Here is a 19,572-nt window from a genome sequence, read left to right on the forward strand (position 1 = left end):
CTGGTCCCTGCTCTCCTCGCCAGGGCCAGATTTAGCAAACAGGGAGTCAGGCACACGTGGACGCCTGTTAACTTTCCATGAGGGCAAATTGTCAAAGAAAAGGCCTGAGGTAAAGACTAAGAAACGTCTGTGTCCTTGAATCTCTGCCTCCTCACTTGGCAGACTATGCAGTGAACAGTTCAATGAAAGATTAAATTGAAAAGATTTAATCATGCTGTGTGTGTCTCTGTGTGTGTGTCTGTTCATTTCTTCCAGTTTTGTACTCAGCTCTGCTTTGGAAGCACAGTGACATGCTTTGGCGTTTTAAGTGGGCAGTGGCCAGACGGGCTGCCCGCCTGGCTCTATACAAGGAGGGTACCAGTGAGACAGCCCAGACCTTGGAGTCAGGTCACCTTCCTCTCCCCTCTGTGGCCCAATCTTAAGCCATGGAGCAGTTCCTGGATGCTTTTGTATTACAGAATTTTGGCTTCCAGAGTAGCTGGGCAGGAGACAAGGTCCAGTATTAGAGATTAAAAGAAAAGGAGAAATTTCCACCTTGAACAGGTGTTAATAATTGACCACCCCACCCACTAGAAGGGGGCGTTCTGTCAAGTCAGCTCACAACATCTTTATGGTAAAATTCCAGCCATTTCTGGCTGCTGGCATGGTGTGTGCCGAGTTCACTCGCTCGTGACTGTCAAGCTGTGTATGGACCCCTAAGCAAATGAGGCCTGATGTTCCACAGGGTGGGCTGCTGCTGCTTAGGAAGCCCTACCTGGGACATCTGCAGACAACCAGGGAGATTGAGGCTTTGGGAATTGAACTGTGCTGAAATGTAACTCTGGCTTTCTGCATTTGGAAACTGTAGTCCCCAGACCAATGGTGGACCTCATGGGTCTTACCTGGGGTTTTCAGCATTAGGTTGTGCCTATTGGTCATGTCCGGTAGAGAGGTGGTGATTTTCACCTTGAGTGCAGAGTCAGAGTAGTCTGTTTTCTTTCACTCAACCTAGTTACTTTGAGATTCACCCATGTTGTTACACATATCAATAGTTCATGTTCATTCCTTTTTATTGCTGAGTAGTACTCCATTGAATGGATATACCACAATTTGTTTCTCTGCCTATTGGTGAACATTTGGGTTATTTTCAATTTTTGGCTATTACAAATAAGGCTGCTGTTAACTTTTATGTACATATCTTTCTATGAATATATATTTCCATTTTTCTTGGGTAAATACATAGGAGTGGAAGGGCTGGGACATATAATAGGTATATGTTTAACCTTTTAAGTAATTGTCAAAGTGTTTTCCAAAGTGGTTGTACCCATCTTACATTCTCTCCAGTAGTGTATGAGAGTTTGAGTTTCTCCACCTCTTTGTCAGCCCTTGGAATGGTCAGTCTTTTTAACTTTAGGCTACTCAAATAGGTGTATAGTGGTATCTCTCTGTAATTTTAACTGGGATTTTTCTAACGGCTAATGATGTAGAGCATCTTTTTGTGTGTTTGTTTGCCATCTTTGTATGTTCTTTGGTGAAGTGTCTGTTCAAATCTTTTGCCTATATTTTGTTGTTGTTAGGTTGTTTGTCTTCTCATTGAGTTTTGAAAGTTCTTGTGTATTCTGGATACAAGTCCTTTGCCAGATATGTGACTTGCAAATTGTTTTGTGCTGGTCTCAGCCTATCAATAACCATTGTTGTTATTGGACCGGCCCTGTGGTTCTTATTATGATTGCAAGACACCATTCTGCAATAACCATCAGGAAATTTTGAAAAAATAAAGGTTTATTACTCACAGGACCTGGAAATTACACAGCACACCTGGGGCCATGCAGCGAGTTTGTGGGGAGAGAGAGAGGTGGGGAGTACATGGGCCTTGGGTTCAGCTTTTATTGGGATCAAGGGTGGGGGCCTAGAGTTTTGCAGGCTCATTCTTTACTGGTAAATTTAAAACAGAACAGCAGGAATTTAAAGTGCAGGAAGAGGGAAAAAAAACAAGTGGCCAAAATGATCAGTTAATCGGCATCAACCAAGATCTCTAAAACAAAGGAGCCTCAGTGGGGGGAGAGGGCCTGGCTCTTTATCTAGTCATGTGGCTGGCAGTGTGTTTATTCGAGATAGCCCTCTTGAAGTGGATGCCTCTTTGAAATGAATGCTTCAGCAATCAAAGCTCAAGTCAGGCACTTGCATTACAAAAAAGAAGAAAAAAACAACTGTCAGTGCTTACACTACACAAGTATTTTCTCCCAGTCTGTAGTTTGTGTATTCATTTTCTTAACAGTGTCTTTTAAAATTTTGAATTTTGATGAAGTTCATGATATCAACTTCTTTTATGGATCATGCTTTGGGTGTCATATCTAAGAAATATTTATCTAACCCAAGGTCACAAAGATTTTCTCCTGTTTTAGAAGAAAAATTTATGCCAATCTTATAGTTTTAGGTTTTACATTTAGGTCTGTGATTCATTTTGAGTTACTTTTTGCATATGGTGCAAGATATGTACCAAAATTCTTTTTTTTGCGTATGGGTATCCAATTATTCCAGCAATTGTTGAAAACGCTATCTTTTCTTTACTAAGTTGTTTACGTACCTTTGTTAAAAATTAATTGACCAGGAGCCGGCCCTGTGGCCGAGTGGTTAAAGTTCTTCACGCTCCACTTCAGTGGCCTGGGTCACAGGTTTGGATCCCCAGTGCAGACCCACTCCACTCATCAGCCACGCTGTGGAGGCATCCCACATACAAAGTAGAGGAAGATTGGCGCAGATGTGAGCTCAGGGCTAATCTTCCTCAAGCAAAAAAAAAAAAAAAAAACACAGGAGGATTTGCAACAGATGTTAGCTCAGGGTAGTCTTCTTCATATAAATAAGTAAATAAATAAAAATAAATTAATTGACCAGATATCTGTGGTTCTACTTCTGGACGCCATTTGTTCTGCTAATGTATGCATCTGTCCTTTCACAAATACCACTCTGTCTCGATTGGTAGAGCTTGCGACTAAGTCTTCAAATCAGGTAATGTGAGTCCTCTAATTTTTTTCTTTTTTTCAAAATTGTTTTGACTTTTCTAGTTCCTTTGCCTTTCCACATAAATTTTAGAATCAGCTTTTTGATTCCTATACATGACTTTGGAAAGAATTGACATCTTTAACAATGTTGAATCTTCAGTACGTGCACATGATATAGCTCTTTATTGATATTGATCTTCTTTTATTTTTCTCATCAGTGTATTGCAGTTTTTAGCATACAGATTTTTTAGATATGTTGTTAGATTTATATCTAAGCATTTTGTAGTGGGTTGAATGGTGGCCCCCCAAAAGACACGTCCATGTCCTAACCCCAAGAACCTGTGAATGTGACCTTACCTGGGAAAAGGGTCTTTGCTGATATAATTAGGTTAAGGATCTCCAGATGAGATTATCCTGGATTATTGAGTTGACACTAAATCCAATGACAAGTGTCCTTATGAGAGACACATAGAGGAGAGACACACAGAGAGAAGAGGAGAAGGCCATGTAAAGCAGAGAGTGGAGTTATGCAGCCATAAGCCAAGGAATCCTGGAGACACCAGAAGCTAGAAGAGGCAAAAAAGTATTCTCTCTTAGTGTCTCCAGAGGGAGTGTGGCCTGTTGACACCTTGACTTCAGACTTCTGGTCTCCAGAACTCTGAGAAAATAAATTTCTGTTGTTTTAAGCCACCAAGTGTGACAATTTTTTGAGAGCAGCCCTAGGAAACTGAAAACGTGTTTTTTTGGTGCTATGGAAAAGATAATGGCCAAGAGTTTTTGAAAAGTAATGAAAAGCATCAAACCACAGATCCAAGAAGCTCAGGCAAATGACAAGCAGACTGATGAAAAAACAAAAACAAAATAAAACCCCACACAAATTATATTCAAGCTTCCAAAAACCAAAGATTAAGAGAAAATCTTGAAGGTAGACAGAGAAAGGAGACACGTTATATACAGGGGATCTAAGGTAAGAATTACAGAATTATTCTCATGTGAAACTACCCAAGCCAGAAGACATGGAAATAATCTCTAAAGTAGTCAAAGAAAAAAACTATCAACCTAGAATTCTACACTCAGCAAAAATGTCTTTTGGAGATGGAGAAATAAAGACTATTTTTCAGACAAACAGAAGTGAGAGAATTCATTACCAGCAGATTTGTCTCTTCTCTGTGTCTTCTCCTTCTGGGATTCCGGTCACACGTGTTAGACAATTTTACATTGTCCCACAGCTTATGGATGCTCTATTCTGTTTTTTTCCCTTTTGTGTTTCAGTTTGAGGAACTGATCTATCTTTGAAGTCATTGATTTATTTTCCTCAGCTGAGTTGACCCTTCTAATAGTCCATCAAAGCCATTCTTCATATCTGTTACTGGGTTTCTTATTTCTAGCATTTCCATTGACTCTTACAATTTCTACCTCTCTGCTGAAATTCCCCACCTGTTCATGTGTGTCATCCACATTTTCCAGTAGAACCTTTAACATTAATCATAGTTATTTTAAATCCTCTGTCTGATAGTGCCAACATCTAAGTCATCTGAATCTGATTCTGGTGATTGCTTGGTCTCTTGACAGTGGGGTTTTTTCCCCTTGCCTTTTTGTGTGTCTCATAATTTTTGGTTGAATGCCAGACAGCATGTTTAGGAGAAACTAAGGTAAATAGTCTGTCTTATCAGGAGTTGAGCTTAGTTGGGCAACACCCACCCTGCACATAGAGTGAGGTCTGGGTGTTGGAGGGTTTTTCTCAATGTTCCTGCTCCACCCGCAGCTTTCTGCCTTCCTGGGGGTCTCCTCCTTAGAGGGTGTCTGTTTCCATGCTCTGGCCCCTCCTCCAGTGATAGGCTGCTGTTGCTTGTTACGTGGTGCTTGCTAGCTTTGTTGGGGGGATTCTCTGTTGTCCTGGCCCAGCTTCAGTCTTAGTCAGGCCCTATGTCCTGGATCTCAGAAGTAGGGCATTCTCAGCCAAAGTCCTGCCTCTCCCTCAGCCATAGGAGCCCTCAGTGATCTTGGCTCAGGATGGTTTCCTGCCTCTTCTCCAAGGGCAGAGGGGTTTTTATCTTTCTTTGCTCTTCCCCTAGTAGCTTAAGGATTTTGTTCTGTAATGGACTAGGGTCCTGGCAGGACTTCATGCCTTTTCCATGTCTACTCCCCTCCTCCAGGTCTGTACCCTCAACGATGGTTTTCTGCTCTCTACTGCCCTGTCCCCCCTCTTTCTCATGGACGCCCAGTAGAGGTCTATAGAGAAGAACCTGTGAGTGGGTGCAAACTGCCCTTGTATCTGTGGCTCCCAGGGGTTCTCCACTCTCACCCTGTTCACACTCAATCTCTAGAAATTTTTGAAACTCATAACTCAGTTCTTCTTACCCACTTGTATGCACGCAGTGTCCCTTTTTCCTGTGCTTTGCCAGAGGTGAGCTGATGCTCACTTCCTCTTTTCCTTGTAAAAGTCTGTCTTTCCTTAGATTTCAGGCTCGTCGTTTGCTCTGTGACCTCAGCTATCTGATTTAAGAAAAGTTATGATTCTTTTAGATTGTCGGTCTTTTTCTTGTTAGGATGGGATTAACGCTTTCTCCAACTTTATATTCCTTGGTGGAAGCTCCTTATCCATACCTGCATCTTGGAAAAGTGAGACCGTAGTCAATCCAGAGACCAGTCAAGAAGTTAACCCCAGATGGGTTGATTTCTTGTCACAAGGAAGACCTGCAAGCTGTTTTGTTTGGTTTTTTAATGAAAATTTATGGGTTAGTTACCCATGTGTTTGAGTGGCTGAGATCCACAGATATTTATGCAATTCCTACTGTGTGTGAAGTGCTGAGCTCTTGGTGGCCTATGACAGGCTGGCAGCAACAGAAACTGAGGCAAGCAGAAGGTCAACCCTATTGTGAGCCAGGACCCCACACCGTGGTGGGGTGAGAGGGAACACCTATAGACCCCAAGTGAGATTTCCACAAAGTTAAATAGATTCATCTAGTGTGAGTTTCACCTTTGTTTTTCTTTTGATGTTAAGGTGTTTATATTTGGCGAAAGTGAAAATTGTAGACTTGGTGCAGCTCTGTAGGTGTGGATGTGTGGGTTAATGATACTGTGGTTTCACTCAGGATATACCGGCTAGGACCACCAGGCAGGCCCCTAGTTCCCTTTGATGCTCAACAGACAAAGCACTGATACGATTTACCCCTTCAACGCTGCTCTCGTTATTCTGCCACTGTGGTCACTCCCAGCCCCAGTGCATGTGTCTCTTCCCACTCTTGCCTGTCATCTTCTTAGCTCTGCTTTATTGCTTACTTGCCAGGCTCTCGGGGAAATGCTACATCTTCAGGGTGCTAGAGTGCAGGTGAGCAGCTGCGATGCTGTGGAGGGCGGAGCTGTTGACCCTTTGCCTTGGGAAGGTTTCATTACACAGGAATGTCACTGTGGTGGGCTTGGCTCTTTGAGGTGTCGAGTGTTTTTGGAAGGCCTGCTCTGTTTTCAGCTCTGTGCCGGGCAGGCATTCCAGGACAGGTGGGGTGAGGGAATGACACAAAAAATGTTAGACTCAGGAGCTGGGGGCCTTCATGGGGATGTAAGAGAGAAGCTGGGCACGTCGAAGCAAAACTGCAGGCCATGTCACCTGTCAGAGCTACCTGGTGTCGGCACTGTCTGTACTTGGGTTCAGATCCCAGCTCTGTCATTTCCTGGGTGACTTAGAGCAAGTTATTTAACCTCCCGGAGCCTGCTTCTCCATCTGAAAAATAAGGTTAATAATGGCTGCTGTGAAGGGACATTGTAAGGATTAGATGAAGTGACATATATAAAACATTGGCACACCGTAGGTAGGAAGTAAGCAGCAATTGCCATCTTTCTATGCTGGGCTGGCAGTTTGTTGAGTGCTATAATGTCTGCTGATGAGAGTGGACAAGGAAGCTGAGAAGGGCTGTGTCTTAGTGAAGGTAAGATGGGGACCAGATGGCGTGCCCAGAGGAATGGCCCAGGGCAGGTAGGACCCTAGACTTGTGAGTGAAGCTTGAGGCTGGCAGTTGCTTCGTATCTGAGTCTCAGTTTCCTTTGTTGTAAAGTGGACACAACCCATGAAAGCTTGGAGTAGATGGGAAAACATGGTGTTTCCTGCTGTAGCGCTTTCTCCCAAAGGCTGCCTCCCTGGCTTGGGCATGTGATTGCTGTCCTCAGTACTCCCTTGGAGCTGGCTTGCCTTTGGCTCAAACGGAGAGTTCCTGTTGCTAAAGTGAGTGGTACACACACATACACACACTCCCCATCGTCACTGTGCTTCCAGAGGCTCAGCTCGGCACTGTTGGTTTCTGGGCTGCTCTGCAGAAACACTCAGAATTTCCATTCCCTCCTTCCCAAGCAGCAGGCAGCACCCGTCTGGCCACTCCTTGAGGATGCTGGCTGTTAGGACAGAGGGCTTCCCAGCTCCCACCCTCCCTCTGGTGGCCTTTCCCGAGGGAGCCATAGGGACTCTGTGCACAGGAAGAGTGTGCATGTCTGAAAGGGGGGTCCTTTGGAAGTAGTGGGTACAGGACTACGGTTGCTTCTCAAGAAAGCCTGCTGGTGATTTCAGATAAGTGCTTCTCACAGCCCAGCCCTTTGAAGGGCAGGCCCACTCATCACCCCCATTTTACAGAGGTGGAAATGGAGGCCCAGAGAGGTTAAACCTCTTGCCCAGGGACACCTAACTGGCCAGTGGTGGAGCTCAGATGTTGACCAAGGCCTGCCTGAGTCATTGCTCTTCCTTACTGACTCTGCTGTGTCTGGGGGCTGCTGCTGTGAGGTGAAGGCTGGCTGGTGAAGGTGAGGCTTCTGAAACATTTCCTTTTGGGGTGGACTTCTGGCTGTGCATTGGGATCTGAAGTGCATTGATGCCTAGAGGACTGGAATTGCCCTAGCCCTGGTGGGCCAAGGTCTTACAAAATGGCCACAGCACCACAGCAGACATGCCCACGATGGGCACATGGACATGACTGTTCCTGTTTTCAAGAATACCCCTCTGGCTTGTGTCTCATATTCCAGTTTTTCTTTAACCACCCAGGTCCTGCATTTTTCCCAAGTTCAAATCGATGTGCACTTGAGAGTTTGTTATCTATGAGATTAGAATACTTTCCTAATAAAGGAAAATATGCAGATAGGGTCCATGTGCTGAATTTCCATCGTTTGCTGATTGGGAATCTTCTCTTGGGTTGATTATTTTCAAGGACTCTGATGCCCAGTCATGTGAGCATGTTCAGGGCAGAGCATCTTCCCAGAGATAGGCTGCTGTGGATTCGTCCAGGAGATGGGCAGACTCAGAGGAGATACATGCCAGCTGCTGATGGCAGGTGTGCAGGTAGCCTAGTGTTGTCAGGGCCAGGTGCTGGGCAGGTGTGCAGGCATCCTAGATGAGCCCCATCATAGCATGTATACTCCACTGGCTGTGGAACTGGGGGGTGGAGGGGTGCTGGGTGGAGTAGCCTTGGCTCTGTGGTGCATGGGTAGTTGGCAAGCTTTGAGCCCAGAGATGTCCTGGGTTTAGAGGAGAGAGGAGTGGTGAGTGCAGGCGGGAGATAGGGAGAGGCACACAGACACACGGGTGGGCGGTGGGCCCTGTGGGCAGGCTGGCATCGATTCATTCCACTCATGTGTCTTGGTCCCTAGAGATGCAGTAACCAGAGGAACAGGGCAGGGATGGGGCAGGCCCAGGCACACCAGGCCCAGGTGTGCAGGAGCACAGAGGAGCTTCTGATGGGGGGTGCAGGGTTGCAAAGTGAGTGGAGGACAGGATGCTCTGAGCAGGGGGAAGTAAGAGTGGATGAGGGCTTTCCCAACAGAGAGGACTGTGGGAGCTGGGTACAAGGGTGCCGAGGCAGGAGGGGAGCTGCAGAAGGTGGCAGGCTAGAGCAGAGTGCCTTGTCAAAGGGCTTAAATTTTCTCCCAAAGGCAATGGAGAGCCCTGGAGGACTGGCAGAGCTGGGGAGTGACATGGTAACACTGGAGTGTCCATTAGTGAGGTCGTGGTTGAAAACCCTGAGCCCCAAGTGTGGCTGCATTGATAGGTTACTAGGATTTTGGGGCTGGCTGAGAGCGTGAGCCTCACCAAGCGCGTCATTCCCACACAGAACAAATCCATAGAGGAATTGTAGGTTCTAAGACCAAAACCAGGGTGTCTGCCGACTGTGTCCTTGGGAACCGGATAGCTCTGGGAATCCTGCCCTACTGAACATGTGCACCGCGCCTTCTAGGTCAGGAGAAACTTTCATCTTTGAACAGAGCAGTCCCTGACTTGGGGGACATATGTTGGACTAGAACGAGTCCCGTTAGGAAATCGCTTGCCCTCGGTGGTGGTGGTGGTCGGTTTCTGCATTTGGGGACTGAAGATCTTAGGCAGAAACATGTAGCCCGTCACATTCCTGGAGTCTTGTTTGAAGTAGCCTGGGACCCCTGTCCTGTGGAGTCTGCCTCCCGCTGCCCATCTGGCCAGGACGTTCACGTAGAATCCCTCTTTTCCCAGCGGATCTGTGCCAGGGCAGGGTTGGAACATCCACCCACCAGTTCTGGGCTATCCGCATCCTAGGGGTGGGGAACCGGCATTGAGCTAACCAGAAGGAGGAGTGACTTCAGTGTTAGGCCAGGTTTCAGGGTCTCTGGACTCTGAGAGGCCTACGGGGGGATGCAGGCCATATGAAGAGTTGGAAGCTGGCCAGGCCTCCCTGAGGGCCCCCAAGAGCCAGCTGAGGGCACTCACTGGTCCATCTGCACATCCCTCCCGGGCCCCCTCAGCCGGACTGCCAGGTACTCTGATTCTGCTCCCCAGTCATGGTCTCTGCTTGGAAAGGAAGGCCTGGAAGGGGGTGTGCAGGCCCGGATGTGGAAGTGTGTGGCCCCGCCACACTTCATTTCTCACCAACATTTGGAACTCATTTCCTTAAGTTTGCTGGTGGTTTTCCACTTAATCCTTTGGAGGGGCTATTCCTCTCTCAGTGTTTCCTCAGGTACTGACTCAAGACTAAGGGACTCTCTTTCCTTTCATTGTCTTTGACTAGCCAGAAGTGGATTTCCCCATCCCACCAGGCAGAGGCAGGAGTCAGGAGTCAGTGCAGAGCCAGCCCCAGGAGCCCATCAGCATGCCCCAGACACTGACCAGCACACTGGAGCACATTGTGGGCCAGCTGGATGTCCTCACCCAGGTAGGTCGTGACATTAGTTCACCCCATTGTCTGCACTTGGCCTGGCATTTGGACTATTTGAAGTTGGCCAGCAGGTACTGGATTTTTAAAAAACATAATTTTAATGGACCTAGTTTCCAGCCCAAATTAATGAAATAGCGTTGCCTGCCCTGGGGTCCTGCTGACAGAGCCATCTGAGAGCTGGTCAAGCCACTGGACCCCAGAATCACCAACACTGGATCCTGCCAGGATGTGCCCACCCAGGGCTGGCCTGGGCCACAACAGAGCTTCAAGAGAAACACTGTCTGTTCGTTCATTCCACTTTTCACTGGGTGGGCACTCCAGGGACATGCTGGGGAGCTGCAAGCTGTGAGTCAAGGCATCCAAGAGCCCAGGCTCTGGCCTAAAGCTGGCACTGCTCCTTATCCTCTGAGTGACTTTGGAGAAATCCCTTCAGCTCTCCATGCCCTGGTGTGTTTATCTGTGATGTGCAGTGGTCCTGGGCTCTGCTTCCCATGTTTGTGGTAAGGATTAAAGGAGATGAATCTGTGGGAAGTGTTTGGCCTATGCCTGGCCCTCGGTAGCTGCTCAGTAAATGTTAGCTGTGGCACTGACCCTCATCAACGAGACAGATGTGGGCCACGCCCTCTGGAGTGTGCTTTCATCCGGCAGCTCATAACACAGATTTGCAGTGCAGCAGTTTCAGTAAGAGCAAAATGCCCTGACAAGAAGTGTCAGCCAGCACTGCAGCCCTGCCCACTGGGGCATCTCATCCTGGAGTGGGAGAGTGGTCCTGGCAGAGGGAGCAGCCTACTTGCAGGTCTGAAGGGCCATGGGCACATCCAGGCAATGAGCGAAGCCCAATGTGGCTGGCATGGGGCATATAGGTGGTGTTGGTAGCAGGGCCAAGGCAGGATTTAAAGATCCTCGGATCCCTTCCCTCCTTGGCTCTGGGTGCAGACCCTCCGGCCCCTACTCCTGTGCCAGCTCCGGGGTAGAGTGAGGGTGTGGTAGGGACGCAAAGGACCCTTGAGTGTGTGATGGAAATGGAGCTGAAGTGGCATGGCATCCTTTCTCTACCTCTGGATCTGAGGCTAAGTAAGGAAAGCTCCTTCACATCGTGTCACAGTGTCCCAGCTGGTACTGCACACCTTGGATGCACTGAAGGATGGATGTTTGAAGGGAAAGGTCAGGCATGGTTGGCTGGGGGATGGTGGGACTCCTTACAGGCACATCATACAGACATTTCTGCAAGCCTGTTAACCCTTGAGAAGGCGGCATGTGGTAAGAGAGAGAGATGAGCAACATGCAAAGACTTAAAAGAAAAATCCCCTACCTCAAACCCGTCAGAAACTGCCAAGCCTGCCTCCTGTTCTTCACAGCCACATCAAGTGAGAGATCAGGGGAGGTGGAATCAATTAGAACTTTATAGGATAAAATTGGAAATTAAGTCTGAGCAGATGATTAAAAATAGTTTCCTTGGATCCAGAGGAGTATAACACTAAGAACACTTCCCGTCACTGAGTTTTAGGGGCGCACATGGGAGGTTTTGTCCTGTATTGGCAGTTAGGAGAATGATAGTAACATTGTAAGGAACCGGTATCACAGAGAATAAGTGAGGCTCTCTTGTGGCCTTGGCCTGTGGCCGGGGGTTTGGATGTCTCTGTGGCACCCTTGTCCTACCTCACACCGTTCAGCCCCTTTGCAAATCCATACGGTGCTCCACCCCCGACCAGATGCCAAGCCCATCAACCAAAGTGCTTTGCCAAGCAGCGTATATTCCTGAATGCCACAAAGTGCGGCATGTTCCTGATGGACTTGACGTGTCCTGAGGAAACCACAGATGAAGCCCCCAGTTGAGGCCTTAAAGTGCAATCCATTTTCAAAACAGTAGGAGGTGCATTTGCCCCAATCCGCGTGCTCCCCTCCGTTTTGGTCACTGGTTGTTTCCAGGCCCGCCTCCTCTCGTGGAGTTGGGGCTCTAGCTGAGGTATTCCATACAGCCAGAGCTGTCCTCACTGGGCTTGGAGGTTCCCTGCCCCCTCCTCTTGGGACCGGCCTAGCTGAGGGCAGCCCCCTTTCTGGAGGTTCCCTTGAGGCCTAGAGCCGAGCAACCACTGCCATCCTTCTCCCTGTGTGAATAGCTCAGCCCGGCTCTGAGCCTCCTTGGTCTGTGGATATTGGCCTCCGATGCTGCCACTTCGGGGAGGCGCTCCTCACCATCCCAATGTGCCTCTGTGCTCTGGAGGGGTAGGAGTGTCTCTGCCACCCCAACACTGACTGCTCCTTCAAAGTTGTCCATCTGAATCATGCTGTTCTCCTCCATCCCACCCCCCTCATTGCCCCTTCCTCCCCAAGGAAGTCTGCTTCAAAGTGGCCTCCGAGAAAGAAACTGCCTTCGGGGCTGTGTCCTGCAGGACATCCTTCCAGGGAAGAACCATGGGGGCTGCAGTGGGCAGTGGCTGGGGATGTTTACTGAGTGAGTCACAGAGCCTCCAACCCCTGAGTGACATGAGGAGGGCACCCCATTGCAGAGACTCCCAGTCCTCAGAGCCTGCCTTCCTGCTCAACAGACTGGGTGAGGCCCGGTGATCGAGTGCTCCTCTCTCGATGTTTGTGGCCCATTTGGCACTGGTCAGAAGGCCAGGGACTCAGTCTCAGTCCTCCTCAGTGGCACCTCTGTGCAAAGCAAAGGCCCAGAGGTCAGGCAGCTGAGCGAGCCCTTGGAGAGACGTGACTCAGAGCTTTTCTGAGTGCAAATCCTGGCTTTCCCACTTCATAGTTCAGTGACCTTGGGTTTCAGGGCTCCTCTTCTCAGCCCAGTGGGCCACCTGACTGTCAGCCTGGGCACACCTGCCCTCCTAGATTTGAGGGCCAACTGCACCATTCATCACCTGGGTGATGTTGGGTGGGTGATGTCGCTCCCCAGAGCCTCAGTTTCCTGTCTTGTAAGGTGGGGAGAGTCTAGCCAGCTCGTGTCCTCTGAGCACTGTTGTGAAGCTCTTGGTTGACTGGATGGTCTAGACTTGTGCTGGCTGCTTTGTGAAGCACAATGTGAAGTTGTGTTCTCCACAGGGCAGTGGGGACAGCACCAGGGTGGCCAGGTGACATAGGAGTGGCAGGAGTGGACATTCCACAGGCCTCTAACTGCTGGGCTTGAGTCCCAGGAATGCTTTTGAGCTGCCAGTGAGACTAGTGGTCTGGCTAGGCAGTAGGATGAGAGGGAGAGAAAGAAGAAGTCTTTGCCCAGCTACAGGAAGGAAGAGGGTCCAGGAGGTGACAGGGGCGTTGGGGTGCACTGGGTGCTATTGAAAATCAGGGATGGGTCCTAGGGCCCATTAGATGGGAGCCTTAAACCTGGACCCAGGCTTCAGGGGCCTAGATTGAAGCTCTTTGAAGATGTATACTTCTTATGACAGCCATCCCTGAATCGAGTTATTGTAATGGTTTTTGAGGGAAATATATTTCCTAACAAAGGAATTTAGGTTTTTCTTTGGGAGACTCTTTGCTCCTCAGAACCCCTCATGGGAATTCTCAGGAGCTACGAGGGCTGAAGTCATGGGTATGAGTGCTGTGTACTGTGTGTGCCCCCCTCTTCATCTGTTAAGCCTGTCCTGGGCCCCCTCCTGCTCTGGAGAGAGGACACACCTGTCCTGTGGCTGCCCTGGGTCACTGACTTGCTGGGCCTGCCCCAAGTCTTGTCTTCCTGATAAAGTTGGCCCAACCCCAGAGGCCCGCAAGGTCTAGAGAGAAGTACAGACCAGAAATCAGAGGCCCCAGCTGCTCTGGCGCAGCTTTGCCTCTTTCTGTCCCTGTGGACCTGGGTCAGTCTTGGTTTCTTTCTCTATAGAGGGGAGACTTTAAACACTGCCTGTCTGTCTGTCCCATGGAGTGGGCAGCAAAGGTCAGTGTCTCAGGTGGGGCCGAGACTTCCCTTAGGGCCTTCTTTCCATGAGTCACTTCTCATATCCGCCCATGGCCAGGACCCTCCCCTTGTGGCCACACCTAGAGGCAGGACTCCAGGGTGGACCCTGTGGCTGTTGGGTCTGCTTGCTTGGTGATGGGCCTTCAGTGGGTATCCAGACAGAGGCCCAGACTTTTCCCCTCGTGTTTTTGTGAGGGTGCCACTGAGTGATTTGGAGTCCCTTTCACAGATGCTGGAAAACTAACCAGTGAACAGGGAGAGGCTGTTTTCCACAGCTAGCTTTGCTGCATGAGCTCACCTCCTGCATGGCTCCCTTTGCTTCCTTCGCAGGCTCCTGAGTGACAGACATTTGCCTGGTGTCTGGAAGTTGCAGAGGCCCTGGGTCTTTCTCACGTGTGAGGAGGTGGGATGCAGAGATGTGGACAATACCCAGGAGCTGGGGAGGCTACAGTGAGGGGCGCAGGCCCCACAAGCAGCTTGGTGGTTTTGCCTCAGAAGCCCACAGCAAAGTTATTTTTGACTCCAGTTTCACGTCTTGCTGCTTTTTAAAAATACCAAGCCATGAAATTCCTGTTCCAAGTGTGTTTTTTTATGGCACCCGTGCTGATTCAGGCTGGCCACAGCAATGCTATGATGTCACGTTCAAGTTCCTGTGACTCACTGGGGGCTGCTGGCCTCCGGGACTGGAACATGCACGTGGTGGGAAGCAGGCAGGGGCCCCCCATCCCTGCTGGTTTGAGTTACTGGCATTTAGCTTTGTTAAATGTCCAGGTTGTTGTAACTCTGCTGTCCTAACTCAACAAGGCTGAGGACTTTTGCCTGTTTGCTTTTGGGAGTTGGGTAGAAGGCCCGTTTGCTTTGAGACACCTCGACCCTCCCCTCCATGGTCCCAGCAGTTCCCTGTTGGATTGGCTGCTCAGGTCTGGTTCCTTGCTGGTGGGGAAGGTGGGAACCTGGGCCCGCCGTGGCATGGGCTGAGCTGCCTGACCACTCTCAGGGGCTCTCAGTGTTCCTTTTTCCTGGGCAGACAGTTGTTGCTTACGGAAACAGACTGCAGATTTTAAAGCAGCTACACCATTTTCTCTGGGGGCTGGTCTTCCCAGGTGGGCCCAGACCAAATTTGTTGGGCAGGTACAGAGTGAAAGTCACTCCCATCCCACCCGGTGATCCCTGTCTATAGGGTGTGCACAGCCCTCCTGATATCGTCGCACACAGAGGCGGTGCCGCAGGGGTAGCTCTGGTTTCTCTCCACATCAGCACACCTAACCACTTGGCCTACATTGTCCAGAGTGCGTTTAGCCATCCTCCTCTTTATGGACATTTAAAGGCTGCCCTTGGGCCAAAGGCGAATTCAGGACAGTTGGAGCTCCCACCACTTGGACTTTAGAGACAAGAGACTTGTTTTTCCTGTTCAGACACTGCTTCCAGGGGATGAGGGACTCAAGACTCTCTCTGGTCTGTGTCAGAGACACATTTGGGGTCTGACTCTAGCCAGTGGCAGAGAGGCTGGGCTCTGGCCCACCCCCAGCCCCATTGCTCTTCTTGGCAGTTTACCCACAGGCTCCTTGGCTTTGCAAATACATAGGCACAGGAGAAACCGCATTTTCCCCAGTACCGAGTCAGGGCCAGTGCTGCTGGCAGCACTTGAAGATGGGGCGAGCTTGTGTTTGTCACTGCAGAGGGGGCTGCGTGGCAGCTCCATCTTCTGTCCCATGTGCGGTTGTGTCAGAAAGCACCCCTCCCCCAAAGAAGCTTCAGATTGAAGGCCCCCGCCCACCGGCTGGGCTCAGGATGGCTGCGGTTACCTCTAGGGCCTGGGAATGTTCCTGGTCATCTGAGATTTCTCCTGTGAGGCCCCGAGCAGGCTGGAGCTGGGGGAGGGGGAGCAGGGGCCGGAGTGGGAGAGCAAGGCCCATGCAGGGACAGCTCGTCCAGACTGACTCTGGGATTACTCTGAGAGGAGGGAAGAAGGGGACTCCACGTGATTTATTCTTGCTTCCCTGGGGACCCAAGGGCCCTCCAAGGAAGGGTCAAGCACACGCCACAAGAAGGAGCCTATGAGTATTCTGGTTGTGACAAGCAACCCCAAATGAGCCTGCATGGCTCTGAGATTAACCAAGCCACCCTTGACCCTGTGGTCATTTGGCGCTCTCCTGAATGAAGCGCCGCTAGAGCAGGGTCGGGGAAGGCTGCAGTCAGGCCTGCCACTGCCCTCCGCCCACTCTGTAGAGGGCCCTATCTAGGCCTGAACTGTTGGTACAGACCCTCACTGTACCCACAGTGGCCATGGCTAAGTGGAGGAGAAAAAGCAGACAGAAGCCTTGAACTCAGTGGGGCATGGCATATGGAGGAGTGGTCCTTTGGGGCAGGGGCCACAGCCCAACTTGCTAAACTATACTGAGGTTTTCCAGGCCTCCAACAAGCTACCAAGCAGTCTCTCTGACTTGGGATGACTGTGTTTTATCAGGCTTTGGTAAATTAACTACTTTACATAGATTGTTGGAAAAGTCAGCCTCTGAAGACATGGGATGCAGAAGGTGCCAAGGCCAAGGTTCATGACTGGTGCTCAGCCCTGTTTGCACTCAGCTTGGAGTCAGAGTATAGCAGAGCCTCTGGCCTCACAGTGACTGGCATCCTGCACCTTGGGGCCCATCCCGTCAGACACTTGGCTTCCCTGGTGGCCTGCCCATGGCTGGAGAAGAGATGAGCTTGCACCCAGGCCACTGTTGGTGGGGCGTACAGCTCAGGTCTCCTCTCCTGGTGTGGGTAGTACCCCACAGATCCCAGGAGCATCCAGTTTTGTGGATGGTGGTGAGTGGACCCACTTTTTATAGCTTCTCCTTTGGGGGTAAGCAGTAATAAGGAAAAGCCTGTGTTTATTTAAAAGGAGTTACTATAAAGCCACGAGGAAGGTAAATTAGCCAAAATTCCTTAATCTACTGATATAAAATAGTGTTTCATGTACTTCCTGAACAGAGCTAATCCTCAGTAGGGGTGGGGCTAGGGTTGCAGAAACATCAGAGAAATCCTATATCCCTGAGATAATGGGAGACAGCAACACGGACCTGTGGGCTCAAGGGGCAAAAGCTCATTTTGTGTTATTAGCGGCAAACTGTGGGGTGAAGGGGGTGGTGAAAAAGACAGTTGCTGAGCCCAGAGAGATTGGGAGGAATTTCTTTCTTTCTTTCTTTTTTTTTTTATGAGGAAGATTAGCCCTGAGCTAACATCCATGCCCATCTTCCTCTACTTTATATGTGGGACACCTACTACAGCATGGCGTGCCAAGCGGTGCCATGTCTGCACCCGGGATCCGAACCGGCGAACCCCCGGCTGCCGAGAAGCAGAACGTGTGAACTTAACCACTGCACCACCAGGCCAGCCCCGGGAGGAATTTCTTTAGAAACTCTTTTTTTGTACATCAGCTGAGCGTGATCCTGGGCAAGTTAGCATGTCAGACATCTGCATGAGAGGGAATCTCTGTTCCTTCGTCTGTGAAATTCAGGCCTCAAAGCTTTCAGTCCTCATCAAATCAAGCCTGAGGTGGGAAGAAGGGGAACCGGCTGCTTCCTGGCCTTCCCCCGACTCTGTGCACCTCTGCTTCCTGCTGAGGCCAGGAAGCCTCCTCCCTCCCAAGGCCAGCTGGCGGGGCCCCTGCAGCCTACCCGCCCTCCTCTCTCTCCCCCGCCATCCCCTCAAGTCTGCCAGGTCTGAGGCCCTAGCTCAGGGGAGAGTTCCCCACCAGCCAGGTGAATAGGGCAACCATCTGCAGAGTAGGGCTGCCCCTAGGCCCTGGGCACCTGGGCTGGCCTGTGCCACCTGAATTCTCTGCATCCTCATGGCACTCACAGCCTGGCATTTGTCCATCCAGCACTCAGTGTTCTCCTATTTGCCAAGAGCTGTGCCTGGGAGGGAGAAGACAGTAGTGAGTGAGAATAGACAAAAACCTCTATCCTTGTGATGCTGGCATTCAGACTGATGGACGTCAATAGGCCACTCCAGGGCCAGTGTTTGCACCACTAACTTGAAGTCCCCTGTGCCACAGAACACTGGGCTCTGGACAGAGGCTGGCACTGAGAGGCAGAGCCTGGGGTGGTCGGAAGGGCTGGGCAGCAGCCCCTTCCCCAGGGAGCTGAGCTGGCCCCTTTGGCCCCCATTATTAACCCTGACATGTGGCACTGGGTTGGCCAGAGCACCATCAGTCAGTCAGGGCTCTGCATGTACACACACTTGTGTGCACAGACACACAGACACCAAGAGACAGAGCTGGAGCTGGCAGGAGACAAGGCAGAGCTGGGCAGGCGCTGGCCCAGCGGCCCACTTTGTCTTGATAGCTCACAAGACCCCACAGCAGAGAGATTCCCCTTTTATTGCATCTGTTTTAGATCTTTAGAATCTAAGTGAAGTCAAAACCATGCTACAGGGGAGATTAATTCCACATTTTTCCATCTTTGCAATGAAACCAAAGGAAAGTTAGACATTCTGTGTGGCACAGTCAAGACAGGGGCTCCATACCCCAGGACGTTTCCTGAGGCCTAGAATGAGTGCCCTGAGTGATCTGGCTGAGTGGCTGTGCTTTCACAGATCCAGGGCACCTGGGACCCTCTACTCCCAGTAATCTGGTTCCTATGCTGGGGGGAGGGGACTGGGGCATCCCAGCCCCTCTGGGGAGACCGCCTGGAGGAGTCCCAATCAACAGTAAGTCTGGAAATGATTAAAAGGAACTTTCCGTCACAGGAGAATTTTAAGAAGCAGCCAGACCACCACGTGCCCTGATGACTGAGACCCTACCAGGCCTGACCACAGACCACCTTCTTCGGGGCCCCTTCAAGCTCCATCTGTGCCCCCTCCCCTCCAATAGCCCAGAGCTCAACCATGGCCCCTGTGAGCTGGGGGAACCATGTTGCCCACAGTGTACCCCGTGCCCAGAGCAAGTGCCACACAAATGTTAGCTATTAATATAGTATTACAATGGCTCTATGAGAGATGCATTGTACAGATGAGGAATCTGAAGCCCTGAGACAGATTACTTGCCCAAGGCCACTCAGCATGTTAGTGGTCAAGTTCAGATTTGAACCCAGATTTGAACCCAGGCAATACAGCTGTGGAGCCTGCAGTCTTACCACAGAGACAAAGGTGAGGACCAGGAGTCACTGTGACAGCATTTTCCAAGGGCCCACACCCAGGCTACAGCCACGACACGCTGGCAGAGGAGAGCAGGCACCTGAGTACTGGGCCGGGAATGAGGAGGACTCCCTGGGGTAACAGGGCTACAGTGGGGTTTCAGGTAGGTGGGATTCAGGCAGGGAGAGCAGCAGTAACAGAGAACACAGGCCTTGAGTGCCACATGAATGCCACACCAAGGGGTCTGGCCTTTGTCCGTAAGCTCTTGGATGGGAAAAGCAGGGACAGAGCCACAGCAGTGTAGAGGGCAGAGGGGTGAAGGGTGACCCAGAAGACACCAGGAAGCCAAGGCTAAAGGATGGGGACTGAGAGGAGCAGTCACTGAGAGGGAAGGGCCTGGGCCTACAGC

At 50.3% G+C, this 19,572-nt stretch overlaps 1 protein-coding gene across 11 annotated transcripts in view; it reads left to right on the forward strand.

Moving 5' to 3' along the window:
- Window positions 1–19,572, forward strand: part of POC1A (POC1 centriolar protein A) — a 95,770-nt gene that overhangs the window by 66,517 nt on the left and 9,681 nt on the right. For 5 of the 11 annotated variants that reach the window (XM_023620344.1, XM_023620339.2, XM_023620342.2 and 2 more), the window contains one exon: window positions 9,995–10,138. The exons of 1 other annotated variant lie outside the window; for it this stretch is intronic. In XM_023620344.1, the coding sequence (XP_023476112.1) occupies window positions 9,995–10,138 (144 nt within the window). Of the gene's footprint in view, window positions 1–9,994; window positions 10,139–14,372; window positions 14,610–19,572 lie in introns of those variants that run through there. 5 more of the 11 variants (XM_070237498.1, XM_023620341.2, XM_070237497.1 and 2 more) reach the window with 3 other exon arrangements.

The sequence above is a fragment of the Equus caballus genome, chromosome 16 (assembly GCF_041296265.1).
Source record: "Equus caballus isolate H_3958 breed thoroughbred chromosome 16, TB-T2T, whole genome shotgun sequence".
In the NCBI taxonomy this organism is placed as follows: Eukaryota; Metazoa; Chordata; class Mammalia; order Perissodactyla; family Equidae; genus Equus; species Equus caballus.